The following is a 27,432-nucleotide window of genomic DNA, read 5'->3' as shown; positions in this document are numbered from 1 at the left end:
TTGTATTTAGAGTGAATACAATTTAGCTATAAACATTAAAGCTATTTTCTGTAACAGAATTGCTAATAAATAAAAACAGATGTGAACAACTACATAAGAAACAGAGTTGCCACCTACTTCCTCCTTAAAATCCATTTATTTGCTTCATGCTAAATAGGCAATTACCATTGAATTGCAGACTGGGCTTTGTATTCCTTTCTCTGTAGTCTGCAACTTACATCTAAAAGGTTGCTAACTAGTGGAGAAGCAGCAACTGTGCTTAACAAAAAAAAGTAACAAGTGGGGGTAGAATTCACAAGTGGTTGTAGCCCAAAATTTTTTTATGGTAGAAAATCATTTGGTGACAAATGTCAAAATCAGATTTGTTTTTTCTGCCAAAATGTCTAAAATAGTACTGTGATCACATAGCCATTATCTATATTATTTATATGTACACACCCACTGGCGTAAGAATAGTGCACCTGATAAATATAAAACAGAATAAAATGATTATAGCCATCTTTATATGTATAATAATCTGAGGAAATGAAAATATATGCCTTCCCCATCAGTTTATTACAAATAAAATAAATATGAAGAATGTTAAATATCACTAAACTATAACATATATATATACATATAAATAATTTAAAAAACTATAAAAATCGCCCTGTCCTGTACAGGCTAAAACAGACAATACAATATGCTTGCTCATTAGTGTAGAGCACTAATAAAGCTAGATGAGAAAAAAAAAAACGACAGACCGGATTGGTTGTTAGGGAAGTGCTGTGTAACCTGGTAACTATTCAATACAGAAGGCAGAGTTTGTTGTGCTAGGGAACAGTGTTTGTTCTGTTACGTTTAAACTTCCAGCTAAGAAGAAGCAAAGCTGAGACTGAGAGATCCTGCATGTGAGAACAAGGTACTTTGCAACTGAGGGTGGGGAACTCAGAATTGTCATTGAGGTGGGACTGGGAAGACTGTCTGACCTGCAGCTATGATGTCTTTGTGAACAGACCTTTAAAACTGAAATGGAAAACTGTAGACAATGTTTAAATCACACAGTTGTAATCCTGTATCAGATAACTGTATGATCTCTTACTGGGCTGATATTAACTAAATGGGTTTCTGCATTTTGGGACATTTTATATATTTGTAGAATTGTAGGGTCCCACAGAATGTTTTTGCTTTTTTACATTTATGTTCTTTAATTATTTTCCCATTAGGTTTTTATTTAATGTATTAGCATCTAACAGGATCAATATCAACTAATATTTGTACCTGTACTGTGGGTTTTCATTATTATTATTATTATTATTTTAATCCTGTTAGTAACAATATGCTATTTAGTATGACCAGGTAGCTGTTCTATGCCGTGATTTGCACTGCAACAACACTAATAATGATAACAAGTATGACGTAGTTGTACCATAACTTTCCTCAAGGCATCTATATATTGATACATACAAATGCATATGGTACAGTATGTCCTCCACCAAACACAAAGGGCGAATCTGTGAATGTATTCATCTCTTGCAAGCATTGTGACTGTCAGTTCTGATATGAATTTACCTTTACTTTCAGGCAGTTAGTAGCCTATATGACTATATAAACCCACAATACACATCTTTTCATGTTGCCTCTGTGTTTGCAGCTTTTCTAATACAGGTATGATATCCCTTATCTGGAAACCTGTTATCCAGAAAGACCATCTCCCATAGACTCCATTATAAGCAATTAATTCTAATTTTAAAAAAGTATTTCCTTTTTCTCTGTAGTAATAAAACAGTACCTTGTACTAGATCCCAACTAAGATAAAATTAATCCTTATTGGAGGCAAAACAATCCTATTGTTTTATTCAATATTGTTTTATTCAATATTTAAATGATTTTTAACAAATTATAGAGATCCAAATTACGGAAAGATCTTTTAATCCGGAAAACCTCAGGTCCCGAGCATTCTGGATGTTGTACCTTGCAACATGGTAGGTTAGTAGATGTCTAACTGGCTCTAATGTTAAACTAAATGGGGCCGAGCATTGTATTTTTTGAGTACAAAAACCTAAAGTTGTGACTCTACCCAGCGAAGCCACAAATGTCCTCACCCCTTCAGTCCAGTTTCCTGTATCATTGTCACCTGGCATCCTGCTGTAATATATATGAAAACAGAACAAGAATAAAACAAATGATAGGAGTACCTATGATAGACCCTAGTGCAATATTTAGTACAGGTATAGGACCCGTTATCAAGAATGCTTGGGACCAAGGGTATATACGGGGTATTTCCATAATTTGGATCTCCATACCTTAAGTCTACTAATAAATCAAAAAAGCATTCAGTCAACCCAATAGGATTATTTTGCATCCAATAAGGATTATTTATAGCTTAGTTGGGATCAATTACAAGGTACTGTTTTATTTCTACAGAGAAAAGGGAAATCAGTTTTAAAATTCTGAATTATTTGATTAAAATGGAGTCTATGAGAGACGCTTCGGTAATATGGAGCTTTCTGGATAACGGGTTTCCGGATAAGTGATCCTATACCTGTATATTGTAGATTCAGCTAACATTAACTGCATATAGCAGTAAAGGCTTCTGGATGTAGAAAATATCCAGTGTTATGTATATTATATAATAGGGGAATTGTACCTGCCACCTGTGTTTAACACAGTTTTAAATAGATCTTCTTTGCATCTTAACTTTTTAGTAATCTGATAACCCTAGCATTAAATCACTAAACACTAGTGTACTCTGTTTCTACCCCCATCTGCTTTAAATGTCTGTGCACTGAGGGGACTGTAATTAGGGTTGCCACCTGGTCAGTATTTTACTGGCCTGGCCGATAAAAATTATGCTTAATGCTAATGTTATTAATAGGGAAAATAGCTAAAAATGTAGGACTGTATTTTTTTTCCAGAAAAGGTGGCAACCCTAACTGTATCCTGCCTGTCGGTGCACACACAGACTAGATTTTAAAAAGAAAATACATATCATTTTTTGTCCAAAATCACTGCAACAATGGGGGGGCCAAATCAGACGGATTTTGACGGAGGTGAAAAAGCAATGTGCTACAGTAGCCTAAGAGTGAAGACACACAGAGCTAGCAACTTAGTAGCAGATACTTGTCACGGCTACTATACGCCAGAAAATCCCCTGCCATAGACAATACTGAGAATTACCTCTGCTAAAACACAAGCAGAGACAATCAGTAAATGATCAGCATTGTCTATTTTAGTAGCCACGACAAGTAGCTGCTACTAGTAGTTCTGTGTGTCTTCACCCTAAAGGGGTATTTTTTAACCATTTGTGTCCCTAAAAAGGCCCCTGCCTCCTCCTGAACCTCATCAAAAACATTCAAAAACCAACTCCAAGATAGAAAATTGATGTAGCACTGAATTTTCCTGTGATGATCCTTTTAACATATGAAAGTGTCTTGAGTGCATTTAAAAGCCACTTAGCGGTGTGGTCTAGTCCTGCGTGCAGTGAAAAATTCCTTCACTTTAAAGAAATTGAGTTGCCCGCATCCCTACTCAGATACATTACTTTTTGTTACCAGAACTTCCTCAGAGATGTGTTTCTACCTCCTGCTCTGGAATGACACTATGTGCACTGGCCCTGCTGTTCAATTGTTTTTATAGAAGAGGAATTTTGGCATATGCTGGTCGGGATTGACCTGATATGCGTCCCCTTTGCTAGGGGTCTGTAAGTAGGCATTTCTGCTATACAATCAAAAACTGGCAGACCCCACCTGAATTCCCTTGCAGACAGTTTCCCTTGGATGTATTATAGTGACTGCTCTGGTGGTTTGAAAGAAACACTATCTTTTAACAATTTGTGTGCAGCATTTTTGCACCTATCCATCGTTACTTTTTTTCATAAAATCTTACATATTGTGCTAGGTATAGTATTTGTTTTTCCTTTCTCTGTAGCTTTTGGTGCTGAAAATATTTATGACACAGCAGAGAAACTGCAGATAGGAACGTCAAGAGAGAGTATAAGGAAGACTTTTCCCTTTAAGTTTTTGTTTGCATCTTGGGAACCAGGAAGGCAAGAGGGCAGCCATGACTTCAGTAATACCCAGACAGAAAGAGATGGGGAGCGGAACATATACATTTTCCAGCCAACCGAGAGTTGTACAAAATCGCAGGAAATACAGAGGAGTTCAACCAACTGTGTAAGTATCATTTACTTTGAAAATTTCACATTGTAAAAATAATAAAAATTTTACAATTTAGTGGCAGATTTGTACAGACACAGGGGCCAGGAAAAAAAAATAAATCTGTTAAATTAATTATGATTTTAAAAAGTCGAAATTATGACTTTAAACTCATAATTATGGCTTTTAATCTTATAACTATGACTTTAAAAAAATCAACATTATTTTAATTATGAGATTAAAAGTCATAATTATGACATCATTTAAATAATTCAGCAGAAATTTTTTTTTTTTTTTTGCTGGCCCCAGTTCTCTGTAGATTTATTATTGCTTGAGCAATCATAAAGAAAACTCCACACGAGTTAAGGAACTTGTGGGGTTAAAAGAAAAAAAAACCTTGTTAGTTGAGGAATTTTTCCAAGGCAGGCTTTCTTAAATAAGTCAAAGTTCATCAGCTTATACAGTAGGTCACCTCATTGACTCGTTGAGCTGTCCCCAAACCTATGGTGCCTATACCCGCCATTCTGATTTGATCGTTTGGCCCTGAATTAGCCCGATATCGCCAACCGTAGGTGGGGATATCAAGAGAAGATCCGGTTATTTGGCGACCTCACCAAGCGAGCAGATCATACCGTATATGGCCACCTTAACATGACCTCGGCTAACAAGGTTTCTTTAAAAAAAATAAATCCATGGTATTCTTGATGAATTTCATTTTTTAGCTCCATGCCATAAGCTTATTCAAGAAATTGATACACCAGTATCTTGCATGTCCTTGCATCCCCTTTAAGTTCAGTACTTATTTGTAATGGTGTGGTAGTGCAAGGTCTTTTCATTTGTGGACTAGAGCATACTTCTGTGCATTTGAAAATAATCCTGTCTCCTTTACTAGTAGCTGAGCTGTACAATCTTTTTATACTGAGAAAAGGGAATACAGTTGACTTGCAACTGCATTCTACTCTTGAAAACCTGGATCCATCAGTTCGGATGTTAATACTAGAAATGTTATTAACTACATGAACTCTGATGAGGGAATGAGATTGCCTTGTTATTTGATTTGGCCTTTTGGATTACTGCTGCAGGAGTATGCTAGGAGCTGAATTGTTCATATATCACAGGACTGCCTATTTAAATTTTATCTGAATATCTGTTCCTATATGATTAAAATATTTTAAGTGACACATAACCCCATGTATAGTCATCATGCTGTAAAGAAATACTTTTTTTGTAGCACAGGAAAATACTTAATGCCAGCCAAAAATGTTTTGTGCACTAGGAACTCTAAACAGGTATGGGATCTCCTATCTGGAAACCTGTTATTGAAAAAGCTCAAAATTAAAGAAAGGCCAAAAGCCATAGAGTATATTTTAAGCAAATAGTTCAAATATGCTAAATAATTGCCTTTTTCTCTGTAATAATAAAGCAGTATTTTGTACACGATTATATCAAAACTGCATAAATCCATACTAGTTGCAAAACATTACTTACTACAGGCATGGGATCCCTTATCCGGAAACCTGTTATCCAGAAAGTTCTGAATTACGGAAAGGCCCTCTCCCATAGGCTCCATTATAAGCAAATAATTCTAATTTTTAAAAATTCCTTTTTCTCTGTAATAATAAAACATTCCCTGTACTTGATCCCAACTAAGATATAATAAATTCTTATTGGAGGCAAAACAAGCTTATTGGGTTTATTCAATATTTAAATGAGTTTTAGCAGTCTTAAGTTATGGAGATCCCAATTACAGAAAGATCCCTTATCCAGAAAACCCCAGGTCCTGAGCATTCTGGATAACAGGGCCCATACATGTACTTGTTTTTTTTTTTTAATAATTTAAATGTTTTTGTAGGCATAAGGCATGGTGATCACAGTAGTTTTCCAAAAGGTGTGGTTAACTTTTAAAGGGGTGCACAAAGCAAAATGTGTTCATCGCCACATACCTTCAAGCTACAATTTATCAAAATTGCAGCACTCCAATTTTATAATCATAAAACTGCCTTTATTTCACATATAGAATGGATACAGCAATGTTTTGGACCCTGCTGATTCTTTCTCAATCTGACAAAGTATCACACCTGCAAACCTTCTTATATATTCATACATAGCATTGCCCTCTAGTGCTTCACACCCAATTATACAATGTTTAAAACAAAATTCCATCATTGATCAAAGCACATGACAATGTACAACATCTAATGGGTAATACATATTTTTCATATAATACGCATTTTCAACGGCAGACTTATCAAAATGTGAGTTTGGAGCTTAAAGGAGCAGTTCAGTGTAAAAATGAAAATTGGCAAAATAGATAGACTGCACAGAACAAGAAATATTTTCAATATAGTTAGGAAAAATGTAATCTATAAAGGCTGGAGTGGGCAGATATCTAATATAATGGCCATAACTCTACTTTCTGCTTTCAGCTCTCTAAGCTGTTAGCAGTCAGTAGCCAATCAGTGACTTGAAGGGGGGGGGGGGGGCACATGGGACATAACTATACAGTTAGTTTACATTTGAATCTGACCTGTGTGCTCACAAACTAACTGAACACTTATGTCCCATGTGCCCCCCCCCCTAAAGTCACTGACTAACTAAGCGGTTAGAGAGCTGTAAAGCAGGAAGTAGTATTCTGGCTATTATTTTAGACATCTGCCCGCTCCAGCCTTAACAGATTACATTTTTGCCAAACTAACTATATTACAAATATTTTTTATTTTGAGCAGTCTATCCATTTACCCAGTTTAATTTTTACACTGAACTGTTCCTTTAATACTTAAAAACTCACTCACATTCTATTCATTCCTATGGGATTTATAGAAGTGTATTTACAGTGGCTTGCAAAAGTATTCGGCCCCCTTGAACTTTTCCACATTTTGTCACTTAACAGCCACAAACATGAATCAATTTTATTGGAATTCCACGTGAAAGACCAATACAAAGTGGTGTACACGTGAGAAGTGGAACGAAAATCATACATGATTCCAAACATTTTTTACAAATAAATAACTGCAAAGTGGGGTGTGCGTAATTATTCAGCCCCCTGAGTCAATACTTTGTAGAACCACCTTTTGCTGCAATTCCAGCTGCCAGTCTTTTAGGGTATGTCTCTACCAGCTTTGCACATCTAGAGACTGAAATCCTTGCCCATTCTTCTTTGCAAAACAGCTCCAGCTCAGTCAGATTAGATGGACAGCGTTTGTGAACAGCAGTTTTCAGATCTTGCCACAGATTCTCGATTGGATTTAGATGTGGACTTTGGGCCATTCTAACACATGGATATGTTTTGTTTTAAACCATTCCATTGTTGCCCTGGCTTTATGTTTAGGGTGGTTGTCCTGCTGGAAGGTAAACCTCCGCCCCAGTCTCAAGTCTTTTGCAGACTCCAAGAGGTTTTCTTCCAAGATTGCCCTGTATTTGGCTCCATCCATCTTCCCATCAACTCTGACCAGCTTCCCTGTCCCTGCTGAAGAGAAGCACCCCCAGAGCATGATGCTGCCACCACCATATTTGACAGTGGGGATGGTGTGTTCAGAGTGATTTGCAGTGTTAGTTTTCCGCCACACATAGCGTTTTGCATTTTGGCCAAAAAGTTCAATTTTGGTCTCATCTGACCAGAGCACCTTCTTCCACATGTTTGCTGTGTCCCCCACATGGCTTGTGGCAAACTGCAAACGGGACTTCTTATGGTTTCCTGTTAACAATGGCTTTCTTCTTGCCACTCTTCCATAAAGGCCAACTTTGTGCAGTGCACGACTAATAGTTCTATGGACAGATTCCCCCACCTGAGCTGTAGATCTCTGCAGCTCGTCCAGAGTCACCATGGGCCTCTTGGCTGCATTTCTGATCAGCGCTCTCCTTGTTCGGCCTGCGAGTTTAGGTGGACGGCCTTGTCTTACAGTTGTGCCATACTCCTTCCATTTCTGAATGATCGCTTGAACAGTGCTCCGTGGGATGTTCAAGGCTTTGGAAATCTTTTTGTAGCCTAGGCCTGCTTTAAATTTCTTAATAACTTTTTCCCTGACCTGTCTGGTGTGTTCTTTGGACTTCATGGTGTTGTTGCTCCCAATATTCTCTTAGACAACCTCTGTGGCAGTCACAGAGCAACTGTATTTGTACTGACATTAGATTACACACAGGTGCACTCTATTTAGTCATTAGCACTCATCAGGCAATGTCTATGGGCAACTGACTGCACTCAGACCAAAGGGGGCTGAATAATTACGCACACCCCACTTTGCAGTTATTTATTTGTAAAAAATGTTTGGAATGATGTATGATTTTTGTTCCACTTCTCACGTGTACACCACTTTGTATTGGTCTTTCACGTGGACTTCCAATAAAATTGATTCATGTTTGTGGCTGTAATGTGGAAAAGTTCAAGGGGGCCGAATACTTTTGCAAGCCACTGTATAAAATGGTGAGTTCTAACTTTCACCCATTGGTAAATACACTTCTAAAAATCCCATAGGACATTTTTATTTAATAAGATCTAAACTTACATTTTGATAAATCTGCCCCTAAATGTTGCCAATACAAATTTAGATTTATTACTCCACTTATACTTGCTGATTCATTGGTAGCCACTGAGAAGTAAAAGCATATAATTTAAAAACAACCTGAGCCATACCTATATAATTTGACCAAGTTCATATTCTTTGTTCAGTCACCTTGGCATAAATGTCCCTAAATCTCCTAATCCAACTAATTTCACATTTTAATAGCAATCTCCCTCCTCCTGGGTTTGGAAACATACTGCACTACCTGGAAATGCAATTGAGCCACTGTATGTCTTACATCAACAGTGGTTGACAATGGGGCTTTGTTTCACATTTCTTTTAAAATCAGATTTGTGCTCCCCTATTCTGTCTTTCAGCCTCCTACTTGTTTGGCCAACATACATCACCCCACTGGGGCATTTGGCATAGTGTACATCAAGTATGAGGACCAACAAGTGTGGTATAACTTTATTTTAATTGTAGTCCTCCTGTGTAGATGATATACTATATCCCCTCTTACACAACTGTTACAGTGCCTATAATATAGACAGGGCAAAGTACCGTATCTCTGGCCAATTAGCATACCTTGTCGTAATATTTTCCTTGGGCCAACATCTATCCTAACTAAACGGACTGTGTTTTTTTTGTATGAAATTAATGGGGGGTTTTGGAATGCTGCCACCCCAGGGAATCCAACCTTCAATATCCTAGTGTTTACTCACTATCTTTTCAAATTGCCTAGACAAACCCTCTAATAAATGATAATCAGTTGCTATTTTTTAAATTTCCTCTATTATTGTTAATTGCAGAATGGACTTCCCCTTTCTATCTTTTTAAAAGCTTTTGGGGTATCCCCTACTGACAAATGTATTCTCCATTTAATCCAGCCCTCTCTCCAGATTTTCCCTCTCAGATACTGTGATTTAGGTATTGATTTCTTGATATGAGCTGGATGAAATGAAGAATATAATAGCAAGGTGTTTTTATTCTATGGTTTTATATATAGGTCTGTTTCTAAGTTCACGTTTATATACTAAAACATGAAGAAAATAAATCTGAAAAAGTTCATAATGTATTGTAAATATCCATTTAATTTAATGAAATAAAAATTTTCAGTGAATTAAATGATATTTACCAGCCTTGACTGGTCAATATCATTTATAATAAATGCACATTAGCTAGAAGTTATTTGTTACAAATATATCACCAGTAGATGGAGCTTGTAAGCCACATTTTCAATAAATAAGGCATCATGATATATTCACTTTTATACTGATTCCTAAAGAAATATCTGTCTGCTAAAATGCAATTGAAGCGATAATGACTTGTGGTAGAGAAAATGGCATTGCTGGTTTATTAACTAGGGATGCACCGAATCCCGGATTCGGTTCGGGATTCAGGGCCGAATCCAGCCTTTTGTTGATGGATTCGGTTTCGGCTGAATCCAAATCCTAATTAGCATAAATTAGCGTATGCTAATTAGCATTTGGAAAGGATTAAAATTTAGGGGGGCTTTTAACCCTTCCCAATCCTAATTAGCATATGCTAATTAGGATTCGGTTTGGGATTCGGCAGAATCCAATAGGGTGGGTTCGGAGGTTCGACAGAACCCAAAAAAGTGGGTTCGGTGCATCCCTATTATTAACCTAAGATCATAATTAAAGAGGAGATTTACCTTTTAGTTAACTTTCAGTATGTTATAGAATGACGTATTCCTTCCAAGTTTGCAGTTGGTTTTCATTATTTATTTCTAATAGTTTTTGAATTATTTGTCTTCCACTTTTGCCTCTTTCCAGCTTTCAAATAGGGGCCATCTCATTTAAACCAATGCCTAGTTGCTAGGGTAAATAAGACCCTGCTATTTACTTTGCTATTATACCAAATGGAGAACTGCTCAACAAAAACCTAAATAACTGAAAAACCATAAAAATTAAGAACAATTGCAAATTATCTCAATGTCTACATCATATTAAAAGGTAATTTAAAACAAACCTAAATACTTAAAGGGCACCTATCATGCAAAAATTGTTTCCCCCACCGTAAAAGCAATTTGTTTTAAATACATGTTTTTTGCAATTGTTAAAATATCCAATAAAAACTGGACTACGTTTAGTTTTCCATTAATGAACTGAAGTAAATTGATGTAATTCTACTTGATGTTCTATTTATTTATATACATTGTATTTGTAAGTGTTGAAAATGAAATGCTTTAGAAGTAGATTAAATAGTGATTAACAATATTTTTTTTTCTTCTCAGGAACGAAGAATCATTCACATATGGAAACATTATGTATGACAGACGGGTGGTGCGAGGAAATACATATGCACAACATACATTACCTTTGGTAAGTGATAAAAGCAGAGGAATAATAAGCTATATACATTTTAGTGCATGCAAACAAAGAAATATTAACAATAAAGGAGAAGGAAAGGCTAGTAAAGAGTTAATTTGAAAATGCAGGCATACCTTCAGTTGTCTCAATAGTGCCCTTAAGTCTCCCCATATTTCTCCCATTCAGAAGATCTGAAGCCAAACAGTTAGAAAAAACGCTGAGCTGGGTAGAGAAGATTCCCACAATGCCTCGCTCCTGCACAGACCCCCTAGCGTCTGGTTGCCATGGCGTGTATGCATGCATGTATGCAGCGGCAGCGACACAGAAGAAGAACAGACAGCCAACAAGCAGGTGTTGGTGGGGGGAGAGGCAGGGGGGGAGAGACAAGTGGCGAGGGGGGTGCTGACAAAACGAAGCGAGCGGGTGGTGTGTGGCAGCCGGCAAGCAGGTGCTGGTGGGGGGAGAGGCAAAGGGGGAGCGGACCAGAGAGAGCGATCGGACGGGGGGGGGGGGGGGGGTGCTAGGGTGCTGACAAAACGAAGCGAGTGGGTGCTGGTGGGGGGAGAGGCAAGGAGGGAGCGGACCGGAGAGAAGAGATCGAGCGGATGGGGGGGGGGGGGGGTGTTGATAAAATGGCGGCCCTGTTCACTGAAATGTAGAATGTAGCAAGTGTATCTCTGTAAATCTTTCATTAGCGTTTTTACACAGCAATAGTAGTACTATTTAATAGTGTGCTTCATAGATTTTGACTTTCCTTGTCCTATAACATTCTATAGGAGCCAATAACACACTAAAGGGCACATTTATCGAAGTACGATTGTTTTCAAATGCAAAAAATTCATAGTTTTCGTACTGTGCATATTTTTACGACTTTTTCATTAATTTGCGCAACTTTTCCGACAATTTGTGCGACAAAATCACATTTGTTGTCCCGAGTACGAAAGTTTCGGATTAATTAAAGCTTCGTTATCGTGACTTTCCTTGGGCCAGGTTGGAGTTGCAGAGTGCCATTGAGTCCTATGGGAGGCTTTAAAAAACATGTACAGAAGTCAGAAAGGTTTTCCCGCCGTTTACGATCGTTCAGATACAAAGTTTTTGTGACTTTCGGATCACCAATACGATATTATCGTGACTATTACAATTTTTTTCGTAAGCATTTTCGTGACATTTTTGATCATCAGAAATTTATCGTATCTAATCCGAATTTTTCCCATTTCGGGATTCAATCTCGTACATTGATGGATCTGCCCATAAGAAGCTAATTTTAGAATTGCTTAAATTTTACATTTTGGATGCCAAACTTTGCAACTTCCTTGGGAGACTTGTACTATCTTGGCCTCTCCTAATACAGTGTGTAACTTTCCTATCCTTGGGACAAAGAGGCTTTAGCCGTTAGTACTTAAATGTATAGGATATACCATTATGCAAGCCATAGACAGCTTTCCTAATGCAGAGCACTGAGCTCATACAATTTGTATAAATTGTCACCTGGTACTTAAAGGGGTTGTTCACCTTTAAATTAAGTTTCAGTGTAAGAGTGCTATTTTGAAATAATTTGCAATTGGTCTACAGTTTTTATTTTATGTGTTTTTTTTTCATTATTGAGCTTTTTATTCGCCAGTTTGGAATTTTAGCAGCTATATGGTTACCCGAAATTACCCGAACAGCCAGGCAGTGGTTTGAATGTAGCCTAGATGAGTGATAATTTTTTTGCTGTCTGGATTACTGACCCACCTTTTGAAAGCTGAAAAGAGTCAGAAGAAGAAAGCAACTAATTCAAAAATTCAAAAAGGCTCAAAAACAGAGAGATGACCCAGTTATATTCTAACCTAAATAATATATATTTCTTTAAAGGGGCTGTAGAGGCTAGCATATTCTATTTTCTTTTTTTTATTATTCAATACATTTCTATGCGCCTGTCATATAAGACCATCTACTACTTGAATTGTTTCCTATTGAATATAATGTTTATACATGTTAAATTTACTGATGAGCATGTAACACTTTGCCAAATATAGTAACAGGATAATAGTTAAAAAATATTAGACAAAATGATGTGTCTAGGAGGAAGCTTTAAATAGCTTTGGCAATAAAGTTTATGTCCCACCTTAAATTTAGCATGTACTGTCTTGGATATATTTATTTGAAATATGGACTGTTTGCTTCAATATATCATGAGATTGTGTAGCTAACACTCTAGGTCTTTTCACTTTGGTTTTGGAGTTATTTTGGCAGCCATGTTTTAGTGATAGATTTGCTTCAGAGTCAGTCAGGCTCTCATTCAAGGCATTCCAAACTGCAGTGCTTTTTTCTAGATGCTCTCCATCCAAAGAAAAACTTGTGTAGTGGTTCATAGAAGTATGACTGAAATGCCTGTAAGAAAATTTGTATATAAGATGCTGTATTTTCATTGGACTGTTTTGGTTATGATACTGGTTTTTTAGTGCCTCCAATAAAAATTGGTTATTCTTGTATGTTCCTAATAGCGTATATCATGCCTGTAATAAACTGATTAAAGGTTAACATGTTTTTTTTTTTTTTTTTTTTAGTCTGCTCAGCCAGACCCAATTGAGTTCCAGAGGCAACAGGAAGCCCAAAGGAGAGCTCTGGCAAAAAAACGAGCCAAGGAACTGTTAAGGCCTAGAACACCAGAAGCAGTAGAGGGAAGAAAACACATTGATGTGCAGACAGGTACAGATGCAAAAAGTGTTTAAATATAAGGCTCATTTAATAAAGGGAAATATGCAACTTATAATTATAGTTTTCATTAGGGATGGACAAAATGATTTGCACGCCGAAAAAATTCTCTGCGCGACAGTAAAATTAGCCGCGTGTCGCTTTCTATGATGTGCATGTTGGTTTTTGACACATGCATAGTTTCTTTTGATGGTGCGTTAAAAGCAGACATGTCTGTCATAGAAAGCAACTCCCGGATCAAAGGAAGTGACGCACGGCGAATTTTACTGTCACAAGAATCATTTCGCCCATCCCTAGTTTTCATCTCTTAATTTTCCCTTAAAGGGGTGATCAACTTTAGGTTAACTTTTAGTATGTAACAGAATGCCCTATTCTTAGTAACTTTTCAGTTGGTCTTTATTTTTATATTTATTATAGGTTTTGAAGTATTTTGACTCTGGGGTCTCTGATTCCAGCAGTAAAAAATCTATTGCTTTTTGAGGTTACTGTTTTACATTTTATTACTCATCTTTCTATTTAGCCCCTCTTCTTTTCATATCCAAAGCTCTTTTTCAATCCACGACCTGGTTGCTAGGTTAAATTGGACCCTAGCAACTAGATAATTGCAAATAATAAAAAAATAAGACCAATTGCAAATTGTCTCAAAACAGCACTCTCTACATCATACTAAGGGGCTTATTTACAAACCATCAATTTTTAATTTTAAAGTCGATTCAAATTTTTTTAAAAAAAGTCGCAGAGAAAAAACACTGCAACTTTTTTTGTCTAAAAGGCTAAAAATCCAAATCTGACAGTTCAGCAGATTAAACTTGCCAAGTTCATGTAGAAGTCAATGGCAAAGGTCCCTTTTTTAGTAAATATTAGACATATTGAAAATAAAAAAAATGAGAAATGATGGAGTTTTAGTAAATCTGCCCCTAAAAGTTAATTTACAACCACTTTAAATATGCTTTCAAGTATTCAGTCATATTGTGCGCACAGAACCTTTCCGATTGGTTTATATAGCTAAGACAGCAGTATGCAGCTTCAACATATACACATAAATGCAAAGATAAAGAAAAGTGATTTGCTCACAAAAAAGTATACATTTTTAGTTACTAATAATTAAAGGAATGTAGATTGTAAAAAAATCTGTTAAAAAGGGTATAAATGCCCTGTCTTCAACAGATTTATTTTTTGTATCCTCTAGAGCTGTATTTAGAAGAACTTAGTGACCGTGTTGAGGAGAAAGACATGGAATGCCAGACTGATGCATTTCTGGACAGACCTCCTACACCTCTCTTTATCCCAGCAAAAACAGGAGCAGATGTTGCAACACAGATTCTAGAAGGAGAGGTAATGTATTATAAATTAAATCAAGAAAAGAGAAATTGATTGTACTGACATTTTCCCCTTTTTGTTCAAGAAAGTGTCAGTACTGCTTAGTAGGCAGGAAGTAAAAGTTTTCTAGTAACTTTATTTTAACAAATGAAGAGAACATTTTTTTTCAATGTTCAATTTTGCAAAAAGTATATTACAAGTGCCTTGTTTTGTGCTACAGTAGTACAATGGTGCTACAGTAGTACAATGGTTTTCTGACTAAAGTCAGGATTTTTTAACTTGTAATTTGGGACCCTGAAATATACCCCCATGCTGTTTGTGGTAGGTCTCATTAATCTTCTTTAATACAGGTCATACTAACCTACAAAAGCTAATTCACGGTTGCATATTCATCAGAGTTGATTGAGATCTGTCCCGGGAGGGAATCCAATTTCTGCTTATGAGTTTTGTTTTATGGATGAAGCTGAAGGTTAAAGCTCATCACAGCATAACCCCTAATCAGATTTAATAATTTATTAGTAACAGCGTTTTTATATATAAATCATTTCCAGAGAGTTTCCTCTTTTATTAAATAGTTTTTTACAATAAAAACTGAATGCCTTGTGTGGACTCACTTGATTATACATACCAATACAGCAGTGCATAACAGACATTCTTCTACAGAATAAAGTATAACATCTTCTAGAGTTTACACTAAAAATTAAAATAGTTTTTTTCTGGCCTTGAAAGTCGTAAAAACTTGTCATGGTTTCAGTTCGAATTAAACTTCGATCATTGTTGTATTTATAAAATGTCACGGTAATGCTTGAATCGTTCATACGAAAATTTTGAGTTTACATTCGAAAATCCCTAACTCCATGACCCATGGGCTGTGAACCTTCTTAGCTACAACCTTTATTTGTAATTCTTGAACCTGACTATTTTTCGCATAAGTCCATGGAGTAAGTCAGGTCCAGGAAATAAAAATAGGGGTCGCAACCAATGAGTCATCTCATTTTGGTGAGTTGTGACCAAATATAACTTAATCAGTTTAATAAAATTACTGAAATTTGAAATACCTTCTGGCCTACTCTTAAATTAGATCCAGTTCTTCAGGGGTTGCTACCAGAAAAAATCCCAGTTATTCATAAAAAGAACAAAACATTAAAGGAATTAATAGCCCCCATCTATGCTACGGTGCCTCTGTTGTCTCTCTGCACCATGCCAGACCTCAATGAATCTTGAAAAATTAAGTGAAGAGGTTTGGCAACCACAGAGCTAAGCTTGTTTAATACCCTGGGATGAATACCATCTGGTCCTGGACCTTTGTTTATCTTTGCATATTTAAGTCTGTTTTGAATTTCCTCCTGAGTGACCCATGCATCAGTAGTTATATTACTAGAATTGGGTTTATTAAAAGGGAAGCCTTCATTAGCTGGCTTCTCAGTTGTGTAGACAGATGAAAAAAAAGTTCAGAATTTCTGCTTTTTCCCTGTTCTCATAAACCAACTGACCCTCCTGTGATAATAAGGTTCCCACCCCTTCCTGCTTTATTTTTTTACTATTTACATATTTAAAAAATAATTTACCATTCCTTTTACTCCTAGCTGCAATACCCCTTTCCATCTCTATTTTAGCTTTATTTGCTTCCTTGGAAATTTTCTGCTGGCCCAGCTAACTTGAATGCTTTAAAAGAACATTTTTTCTTACCAATCTCAACGCTAACACTTTTATCCAACCATAAAGGTTTTGCTTTGTGATGCCTCTCCTTGCTTCCAAGGGGAATATACTGACCTGTATACTTGCTAAGCAATGTTTTAAAGATATTCCATTTTCCTTCTGTGTCTAACCCTGTGAAAACGCTTTCCCAGTTGATACACTGCAGAGATTCCTTATACTGGCAAAGTCTGTGCATCTAAAATTTAGTGTTTTAGTTACTCCCACATAGAGCTGTCTCTGCAACATTATGTTATAATCATTGTTCCCCAGTGTCGGACTGGTACCCCAGGGGCCCACCAGAAAACCTTAGACCCTAGGCCTGCTTTTCAAACTATTTTTCCTGCTTTCCTCACCCAACCTCTTTATCCTCCTAGTCTCTTTTATTTACTGCTAGCATCTATTCTTCCATCTATTTCTCCTTCTTCCCATTCAGAAATAGTGAATGACCATGAAACAAGCCAAATGGTCAGGAGCAGGATGGCCCACTGACGCCTGGGCCCACCGGGAGTTTTCCTGGTATCCTGGTGGGCCAATACGACACTGCTGTACCCTGTTAATTGTTTATTGCCTGACATTGCATACACATTACATAACTGCTTTATGCTGTTTTGCAGCTGTTTGATTTTGACCTGGAGGTGAAACCAATGTTGGAAGTTTTGGTTGGCAAGACAATTGAGCAAGCACTCCTTGAAGTGATGGAAGAAGAGGAACTTGCACAATTAAGGGCACAACAGCGTGCTTTTGAAGAGCTGCGCAATGCAGAACTTGCTGAGGCACATCGTCTAGAAGAGCAGGAGAGGCGACACAGAGAGGAAAAAGTGGGATATTTTTATGTATTTATGATGACAAGCTTATTACAGAGTGAAGGCTATTTCAAACAGTAATGTCACACAGTCATTTGACCCTGTAATATTTTTTCCCAAGACAAACTGCAGGGATTAAATGCATCAGAGTTTTGCCAGCAATCGTCTATGAGAATTTTGGTGTTCATTGTGCAGAACTCCGTGTTGCTTAGGACATGTTACTTATCAGTGCTAATCATGTCAAATTGCCATTTTGTCCTAAGCAACATGATTTTTACAATTCTTTGTGATATTACTAATAAGGCATTACCCTGTGGCTTATAATATGGTAATTACAATAGTAACAGGTTATTTATTTATGTCCAAAAGAAACCTGCCTAACTGCTTGTTGATTTAGAGGAAGGTAAAAAAAAAAATGCTTCTATAATTTGCCTCAGGGAGAATAAAAATCCTTTCTGGTTCAATCCCTGGATCAACTTTTGTACACTGTGACTTAAATTCATTAACACTGTACTTGTTCATTATTTCTAAAAAGTTATTAAACACCCTCTTTAATGTATCTCCTAAAACAACTGCTGAATGAGGGTGACATGAGGTTGTCATACAGTAGGAAGGTAGATAGAAAGAGGTGAGGTATTTTCAATACCTATCTTTAAATTTTGGTTTTCATCAGAGGTTAGAGCTTGTGCAAATTGCAATGGTCCATGATCTAAACAGATTTTCCTATGGAAATATGCTATAAGCTTTCCTATGGAGAGTGCTATAGATTGCTCCTGTAAATGCAAGAAAAGTAGCTTACAATGACTATACTAAAAACATTAAACCAGTAGCTACCAATGTCCTTATTCCTTTTCTTTCAAATGTACCCTTAACCCATTTACATTGTAAGCTCTTGCGATAGGGACCTCTGATCCTATTTTACTCTGTATACCCTTGTTTGTTACATTATTGTAAGACCCCTGTTTGTTAGAATTTAATGTAAAGTGCTGTGTAATTGGCTGGTGCTAATCATGAATTGATGATGATAATCTTGATAAATGCTAAAAGATATGCTATAAATATATGATTTTCTTAGTATATAATGATCACTGTTTTAGGAACGACGCAAGAAACAGCACCGTGAGATCCTCCTTAAGGAAAAAGAGACTGCAGAGAAGGTTGCGGCACGGGCTTTTGCACAGCAGTATCTTGCTGATCTGGTTCCTTCTGTGTTTAGCAGCCTAAGAGACAATGGATATTTCTATGACCCTGTGGAAAGAGGTTTTTTTTTTTTTTTTTCTTTTAAATAGAATTTGATTTAAGTAGAGTCATGATGTGTATTCTTTAACTGTTGGATGAACCATTGATGTTATCTATATGAAAAGGGGGAGGTGGAAATGCTCAGTCTGTTCAAGTTTTCATTTTTTAGACTGTCTGAGGGAGTCCAACCACAACCACCACCCTTAAAGGAATACGGTCTCCAGCAGAATCCTGCACTGAAATCCATTTTTCAAAAACACAAACAGATTATTTTTATATTTTATTTTAAAATTTCACATGGGGTTAGCCATATTCTTAATTTCACAATTTCACAATTTACTGCTGAGCTGTAAGTTGGAGTGATATCACCCCCCTCCCAGCAGCCGATCAGCAGAACAATGGGAAGGCAGCAAGATATCAGCTCCCAGTAGATATCAGTATAGCACTCAATAGTAAGAAATCCAAGTCCCACTAGCAGCTCCTCTAGTTTCATGGGAGTAGGAGAAACAATAGACTGCCTACACACCAATATTACAACAAAAAAAAATTGATTTGGTGGTTCAAGAATAAAATTTTAAAGTAGTGTGAATTATTTGCTATGTAAACAGTGTAATCTATAAAGAAAACGTGTACCATAAAAATCATGACAGTATCCCTTTACAGAGACAGTGACTCTTGTTTTGTGTGCATTTAAATAAAATGTATTGTTACTGAGAAGCAGTTTAAACGCTATAGCTTATACTAAAGGTTCAGTAGAATTGTAGTGTGTATCAGCTGTATAGAATACAATGGTTTTATAGACATAACTGTTTACATAAGTGAAATATTTACATTTGTAGTTTTAATGGTTCTTTAATATGCCATGAACACAGTGTTCCTAATATGTAAGCTAAATTTCTCCTTATTTTGGAGGTGACACAGTACCAGGATAACCTATGTTACGTCATTGGTTTAGATTTATATATCTTGTTAAATTAATACGTGTCTTGGAAATGTGAGGGCTGTTTAACTTGGACCAATATCAGAAGCTAACAAAGTCACTTGCTGATTACTTTATGCTTACCTGAAAGCCCTCTGTGTAATAATCTGTCCCATATCTAGGCATTGCTTGTTATACAGTCCTTTTCTCTGTTAGATCTTTTATGTGGATAGAAATGTCACCTCTAGCTTATAATAACCTGTGATTACAGTTTCCCACAGTGGCACATGTGGTTTGTCTATGTAATGTAAGAAAAAACAGGAAACTTGGAACAGCCTACTGATATCCTTGCCTGGTGGTATTTTAGTGTTGCTCTTATATTTAAGTTCAGAGTGTTGAACTGGCTCACAAGGATACCAGGAAAACTCCCGGTGGGCCCAGGTGTCAGTGGCCCCCCTTGCCTCTAACCATTTGGTCTTTCATGGCCATTCCCTTTTTTTGCTTGGAAACAAAGAGATTGAAAAATAGATTATAGTATAGATGCCCCTGGCATCTCAGTCCATCATTGTTGGCAGATATGCATAAACACTTTAGGTTGGGTTTTCTAATAATTATTCTAGATGTACATTTTTTGACCATCTCAGTGTTAGTTTGTATCGCATATGTCTGCGTATAGAAAATTGAGTGTAGAAAATGTCTATTTTTTCTAAAATTCGTCACAAATTGTAAACTCCAGTTTTTTACATTATTAGATGTTGAGACAACATTTATGCCTTGGTTAATGGAAGAGGTGGAAAATATTATGAAGAAGAATGATCTTGGACGAACTATGCTTGATAGTAAGTTTTTTTTTTTTCTTCACCGTTCCCCAAATCAGTGGCGTAAGATGTTTTTTTATATGCCAAAGTAATAGTAATGCATATGATTATCACTATGAATGAGCTGTTTCATTTTAAAATAGTAGTTCAGCTTCCAAATGCTTTTTTGGTATTCCTCTCTCTGGTGTTTCAGAGAGTCTATTTGTAGTAACTATCTGTTACAATTTGCTGCATTAGTTAATACAATACATTAATCAGCAGTATGTGTGTGATGTTAAACCTTACTTTAATAAAACACGGGGATTGTGTTTAGTAGCACTAAGATTAAGAAATATATCAACTAATGTATTAAATTAGAACAACTTATTAGACCCAAAAATAAAAAATTGCAAGTGAAAAAAATTATTATATCTGGTAAGCAATTAGAAAACAAAAAAAAAAATGTGTTTGGAATGTAAACTACCCTTTAAAATCAAATTATGGTGGGGTTAGCATTTTCACATTGTATACAAGTGCAGTGATTCTATTTACTTGTAGAACTTGCTTTCTGGATTATATTTTTTAAATTTTGTCTTCTTTTGAAATACACTCAATTTCTGAACTTTGTTTTGCCACTTTGACATATTTAAAGGGATACTTTAGCATTTTTTTCAGACAGGAGAAGAGAAATTTTGCATGGGACCACATCTACAATAATGTGTATTCCTTTAAATTAAAAAAAGTACTTCTACTTCATTAGCTAAAAGCAATGTGCTGATATGGCAGACATTGCTGGCAGTCACAGCTAGGCCTTTCATATAACCTCTGTTGTGCCTGAGCTGCTATAAGACTGATAATTTTTTCTAATGGAGCAGCGTGATAAAAGTTGTGCTCACTATGCTACACTAAGAGACTACACCGAATTTTGGCATTACTTTCAATCAGTTTGAGGAATTAATTCGAGTATGGCACAACACACTGTGCACCAACTGATTTAATTCTTCTCCATCTCTTTTATCTTAAGTTAGGAACCAGAAAAAACTCCAGATGCAGAGATGGAACCAGGCCTGGACTGAGGTTCAAAATAGGCCCTTACATTTCAAATACACAGAGGTCCAAACCACCCCACCAGTCCAATAAATGGTGACTGTCTATGGCATCTTACAGCAGCCAGTCAGGCATCTGCCAGAATCCACAGATTTCCAGTCTGGGCCTGGTTGGAACTATCAGTGTTGAGGAAATCCCACGTAACCTTGACCCACTAAGCCAATAAAACCACAGAGGTTGATGTTGGCCTAGTCCTAAATTTTTTAATTAAGTAGGCACACTTTAACAGAAAGGGACACAGCTTACCCACTAGTATTATAAATAATGGAATTCAAATATACAATTAATATCTTCAGAAAAGAGAAATATGCAGAAACTAAATGGAACATTTTTTTATTTGAAATTCTATGGTTTTCTGAAAAGTGCAAAGTAATTGTAAAAGGCTAATCAATGCTTGTTCATATATAGACCTAGACCAAGTCCATATTGGTAATAATGCTTTTTTAACTTTTTTTGCTTTCAGTGATAATTCGGGATGTTGTTAAAAAACGGTTAGCTGATTTTCAGAGAGCAACATCACAAGATTATTTAAAATATGAAGTCAACTCTCAAGGGCAAGAAATAAAATCAGAAAAATCAGTAATGCAGCCTCAAAACCCAGACACAGAAGCCAAACATCCAGAACTGCAACTAAAGGACCCAGAAACAGAACACAAAGATGAGATCCTGTCAGATATATAGCCAACTTGGGACAAACAGGTATTGGGCTGCGATTAGAGTAATTTAAGCAAGTTCTAGTGGCAAACAGCTCACTCTGCCCCTTATGTGTGCACATTAACAGGACTGGAATCTGCCTGTCACTGCACTCAAAAGGCAGATTTTAGAGAGGGGTGTAATTATCATACAGCATACCATATTTCTGGGCCCCCCTAAAGGTTTTTGGTAAATAGCTAAAAATGCAAGCAAGTTTTCTCTGGCTGAAATCCACTCAGGGAACAGAATCAGTTTTAAATGACACAGGATAATGGCACAAAGAGTAGTTTCTCCTAAGTAAAGGAACCTTTACAGCAAAAAAAATTTTTAGCAACCACTAAGGGGCTGATTTACTAACCCACGAATCCGACCCGAATTGGAAAAGTTCCGACTTGAAAACGAACATTTTGCGACTTTTTCGTATGTTTTGCGATTTTTTCGGCGTCTTTACGAATTTTTCATTACCAATACGATTTGTTTTAATGCTACGAAAAAAGCGCAACTTTTTGCGCAAGTTTTAACGCTACGAAAAATCGCAAGATTTTACGCAACTTTCGTAATGGCTACGAAAAACTCGCGTTTTTACGCAAAAATCGTATTGGTAACGAAAAATTCGTAAAGACACCGAAAAAATCGCAAAAATACGAAAAAATCGCAAAATACCGATCTTTACGAAAAAAACGCAATCGGACTCATTTCGACCCGTTCGTGGGTTAGTAAATCAGCCCCTAAGAGTCCTGTTGTGATCTGATATGTATCAATATGTGAACAAAACATTTCTTTCCATATTTTCAGTTATACAAATGTATTAGCTGCTATATTGCTTTCCTTAGGTGAGGGATTTTCCATACACCACTTTTAAAAACAATGGCATTGTTGACCCCTGTGGTAGCTGACACATGAACTCATTAGGTCTATAAAAGGAATAAACTACACTTTATTAAAAGCTACTGCATATTTTTTGTATATATGACGAATAGTCTATGGAAAAACAGCAATCATTATGTTTCCTGTACTCCTGTCTGCAGCATTGGACTTTCCCAGCGGGGCCCTGGAGGTTCAATGGTGTGCCAAAAAATCTTCAGACCAACTCAGCCCATCTGTTGGCAGCAGCCTTAATGCATTTATATTCAGTCAATGCTCATTTTAAAGGTTGCACTAGGCAACAGCTTTGAAGAAAATTAACCATGATGTGGTATGTCACTTTAGTTGACTTTCACAGACACCCTCAGGGACATAATATAAGTCAGTGTAATATGTTTACATTTCATTCTTTCCCACGTCATTCTCTGAGATTAGAAAGAATTTAGGACACCACCCTTCTAAAGGCTAGTGAGAATAATGGGTTCTGTTTGACTCACTTGATTGTGATACACACTGCCCTACTGTGCTGTTATTAACAGGCCATTATGTGCAATTTATAGCTCTTGGCTTTCCTTTCTGGATTAAACATTTACTTTCTGATTAGCTCTTAAATGCCAGCTTGAGCCTTCTAATGTTTGTTTTACCTGTTTCACTCGTAGATAGCAAGTGTCTTAATTCTGATCTTGCACATTGTTGTAGTATGTGGGTGTGAATATTAACAGTTCAGACAACTCTAGGAAACGGAAAAGACAACATCAGAGCATGACAGTTCAATGACACACTGCATTACATAAGTAGGCACCTACTGTATGTATGTCATAGGCCATGTCATCAGCATGATGGAGAGAGGCATAAAAAAAACAACCATTAGAATTTGGCCACATGTCTGCTTTAAATATAACAATTTATTAGGCACAACAAAGGCTGTAATCACTCATTGCAACTTTGGATGCTGAAAAGCTTCTGGAATGACTCTCCTTATGGGAAATTCTTTGGAAATTGATTTTTAGGCCACATTTTCTTCACTGGGTACAAGCTCTTTTCTACTATAGCACTACTGCACAAATTCAGGCCAATAATATGCTCTCTCCATTCTTTGTCTCCTGACACGGGGCGCAAGACAGGGATGTCCACTGTCCCCTTTTCTGCCTGGCTACATCACAGTCACCATCATGGGTCTCAAAGTAAGCAAACTCTGCAAAACGTTATTGTTGCACACAGAAAATAGGCTGGTGTCCCTTGACAGCCCTGATCCTGCTCTAAATCGCCTACTGGAGGTGATTAATAAAACACATGTAGGGGCAATTATCGGTAAATGATCAGCATTGTCTATTTTAGTAGCCGTAATAAGTAGCTGCTACTAGTAGCTCCATGGGTCTTCACCCTTAGGGTGAATTGACATTGAGGACTGGTGGAAAGAGGTATTGAGACAATTACTGCCATCCACCATATTGTCCAAAGAGAAACTTATCCAGACCCAAGTTCCTGCTCTGCTCCTAAATGACGCCTGAAAGACACTGTATGAACTCAACAAAGAAACAGGAGTAATGGCAACCACTGGACTCTAATTTCATGCCATGGTGCTTACTCTACAACCTGATCCAGCCATGGCACTGCTGGGTCCTGTTAGTGGACCAATAACATCTAAAGACAACTGTACTTTATTACAGCTAATACTGTACTGTGCCATAAACCAAATGATTTTGTAATAGAATTAGCCCATCCCACCCACTCTAGAGGACTTAATCAATCAACCTTGCCCTGTTACAAGCTACCTACATCTCTAGAGGCTGACTATTTATAATTGTATGGCTACTGTGTTTTTTTTTAACACTAAGGCATGATTTATCAAATTTGATTTCAAATTTATTTTCACGCTTCGTGTTTTTTGCGCAAAAAAAAAAGAAAATTCGAATGTAAAACTACTCTAAAAGCAGTTTCAATATTAATAAAAAAGCAAGCATTCCAGTTTTTTTTAAAATCTGAGTTTATTTGAATTAGAAAAAAAACTCGCACATTCACAAACTCAAATTGATAAATAAGCCCATAACAGTCCCCATGTCCAGTAATGTATAAGTGATTTAATAAGGCAGCGCTAGAGGTGAACTAACCTCTCCACATGATTTACCCCACCCCCTCTTTTTTCTCTCCTCTTCTACTCTTCCCTTCTTTCCCCTTTATCTGTTTGTTATTTTATAATTTTTTTGTAATGTTGACTAATACTTTTAAAATCAATAAACATTTAAAAATATCTTTTTTTTGGGGGTTTCTAGCACCCTACCCATGATGGATGACTTGATTAGGTTACTTAGCTAAGCTGCACTGTTACAAATTTCAGCTTGCAGACAGAAATAAAGAATGAAGCCATGGCATGTAGCAAGTTAGAATTTAGAGGTTTAATCTGACATCGCTGACAAGCTTAAATTCTCTATGACAGTATTGTATGACTAAAAATCTATTTTTTTTAGCCATTTTATTGCATCAGTATGTGTATTCTTATAAATGGGCCAATAGTTTTATTCAAGTGTTTTACCCATTGTGTAGTACTGCTGCTATTTCTGCTATAAAAATATTATTTTAGTGATTGTGCATTTTCCTCTCACAGATACCACTAAATTGAAATATACAATACAATAGACAAGACTGATTTGACCACAACAAACACCATCAAAGCTCATCATTAAGGAAGAATAAATGAACATGGCTTCAAGACAACTTCTAATACAATGCCCGCACTGTTTTCTTATAGAAGTGTTCTTTTATATTGTTTTTTTTCATTGCCTGTTTACTGTTGATATTTCAGTGGTTTTGCTTTCTATAAGCATTCTTTAAAAATAAATAAATAGAAACATTAAGCAAGACATGCTGTATTTTATGTTTTGTTTTTCTGTACCAGCCTACAGTACAGAGCAAGAACAGATCTATAGTAGAAACACTCATTGTGCTCTGGTGGCTTAGTCACCTGAGTTTGAAGAGAAATACACAATTTACTGAGTAAAATGGAAAGTATTTGTTTAACATAATATGTAATACAATTATCTATTAATAACCTGCAACCAGCAACCTGCAATCAGTTTAGAAGCATTTGTTATACTCTGCTGCAGTGATAATAAAAACTCATTACTGTGCTGCTTTTCATTGTATGTGTCCGCCAGTAGTTTGATCTTACTAAAATCTTTATGGTCAGCTTCTCTACTCATTCCTTTGACAGACATAGCCACAGTGTCTGCCAGTGGTTTGATGACTTACTGTAATCTTTATGCATGTGGAGTATTGAACAGGACATAAAGATGGCCTTAGAAGATCAAAAAGAAGGGGAGCTGCTGGTACAGTTTTAGTTTAATTTGTAGTGACAAGATTACAAAAAAATGTTATTTGTTAAATTGTGTGTTCCAAAAAGTCAGTTCTCAGTGTTACATGAAGCTGGCCATACACACACAGATACAATTAAAGCAGCGGTTCTCAACCTGTGGGTCGGGACCCCTTTGGGGGTCGAACGACCCTTTCACAGGGGTCGTCTAAGACCATCGGAAAACACATATTTCCGATGGTCTTAGGAATAATTTTATGGTTGGGGGTCACCACAACATGAGGAACTGTATTGAAGGGTCGCGGCATTAGGAAGGTTGAGAACCACTGAATTAAAGGGTTTCATGTAATCATTACGGTATGCTGGCCCACTGATGGTGACATATCTGTATACTGTTATGGCCATCACTTAGCCTTGGGAGCAGGCAGACTGGAAAAATTGTATCTAGTCATGAGCGAATATGTCCATTTTGGTTCCCTGAAAAATTTGTGAAACGCACAACTTTTTTGACATGCGCAATTTTTTTGGCACCACTGGGCCTTTTTTTGACGTGACCACAAATTTTTGGTGCTAAAATGTTGCGGAAGTTTCGCCAATGGCGAAATGCAGAATATCAATGAGTATCCATGCCTGGTGAAAAAAAACACTCATCACTAATTGTATCTGTTGATGCACCATGCTGACATGATCTTTTGTTTAAATAATTTGTGATTTCTGTGTGAACAATCTGAACAATGCAGCATCTCCCCTTGGTGTTAAAACCAGGGGGCCATGGTGGTCTTATTTTTATGTAGGCAGGTAAGATGCATAGTATGCCACATTGAAACTTGTTCCCTGAGCAGATCTGTAAATATTGCTCTTTTACATCCTTTCCCTTGACCCACCATTTAGTGATTGTCTGTGTGCTCCTTCAGAGATCACATGGCCAGAAATAATGCAACTTTAACTGTAACAGGATGAAGTGTGGAAGCAAAAGACAGAACTCTGCCCATTAATTGGTTGATGTGGCCTAGCATG

General features: G+C 36.7%; 1 protein-coding gene across 2 annotated transcripts; it reads left to right on the top strand.

Moving 5' to 3' along the window:
• Positions 1 to 744: 744 nt before the first annotated feature.
• rsph3 (radial spoke head 3) lies at positions 745 to 26,233 on the top strand. 2 transcript variants are annotated; one of them, XM_031901613.1, is made up of 11 exons: positions 745 to 901; positions 3,537 to 3,682; positions 3,910 to 4,154; positions 10,893 to 10,980; positions 13,518 to 13,659; positions 14,855 to 15,000; positions 17,298 to 17,501; positions 18,584 to 18,746; positions 20,397 to 20,483; positions 22,012 to 22,247; positions 25,711 to 26,233. In XM_031901613.1, exons 3-10 carry the CDS (start codon positions 4,042 to 4,044, stop codon positions 22,227 to 22,229), a joined length of 1,161 nt encoding a protein of 386 aa, XP_031757473.1. In that variant the 5' UTR covers positions 745 to 901; positions 3,537 to 3,682; positions 3,910 to 4,041; the 3' UTR covers positions 22,230 to 22,247; positions 25,711 to 26,233. The 2 variants fall into 2 exon arrangements, with proteins under 2 accessions (XP_031757473.1, NP_998863.1); NM_213698.1 differs by lacking the exon at positions 3,537 to 3,682 and having other exon boundaries at positions 829 to 901; positions 25,711 to 25,966.
• The last annotated feature ends 1,199 nt before the right edge of the window (positions 26,234 to 27,432 follow it).

The sequence above is a fragment of the Xenopus tropicalis genome, chromosome 5 (genome assembly GCF_000004195.4).
Source record: "Xenopus tropicalis strain Nigerian chromosome 5, UCB_Xtro_10.0, whole genome shotgun sequence".
Taxonomy (NCBI): domain Eukaryota; kingdom Metazoa; phylum Chordata; class Amphibia; order Anura; family Pipidae; genus Xenopus; species Xenopus tropicalis.
The sequence above is the reverse complement of the archived record's forward strand: the minus strand, read 5'-3'. Positions and strand labels throughout refer to the sequence as shown.

Excerpts from the sequence above, each read along its gene's own strand:
- rsph3 (XM_031901613.1), top strand. The coding sequence starts at position 4,042 with ATGACTTCAGTAATACCCAGACAGAAAGAGATGGGGAGCGGAACATAT. Across the intron at positions 15,001-17,297 it reads CACAGATTCTAGAAGGAGAG|CTGTTTGATTTTGACCTGGA; the intron begins GTAATGTATTAT and ends GCTGTTTTGCAG. Across the intron at positions 18,747-20,396 it reads CTATGACCCTGTGGAAAGAG|ATGTTGAGACAACATTTATG; the intron begins GTTTTTTTTTTT and ends TTACATTATTAG.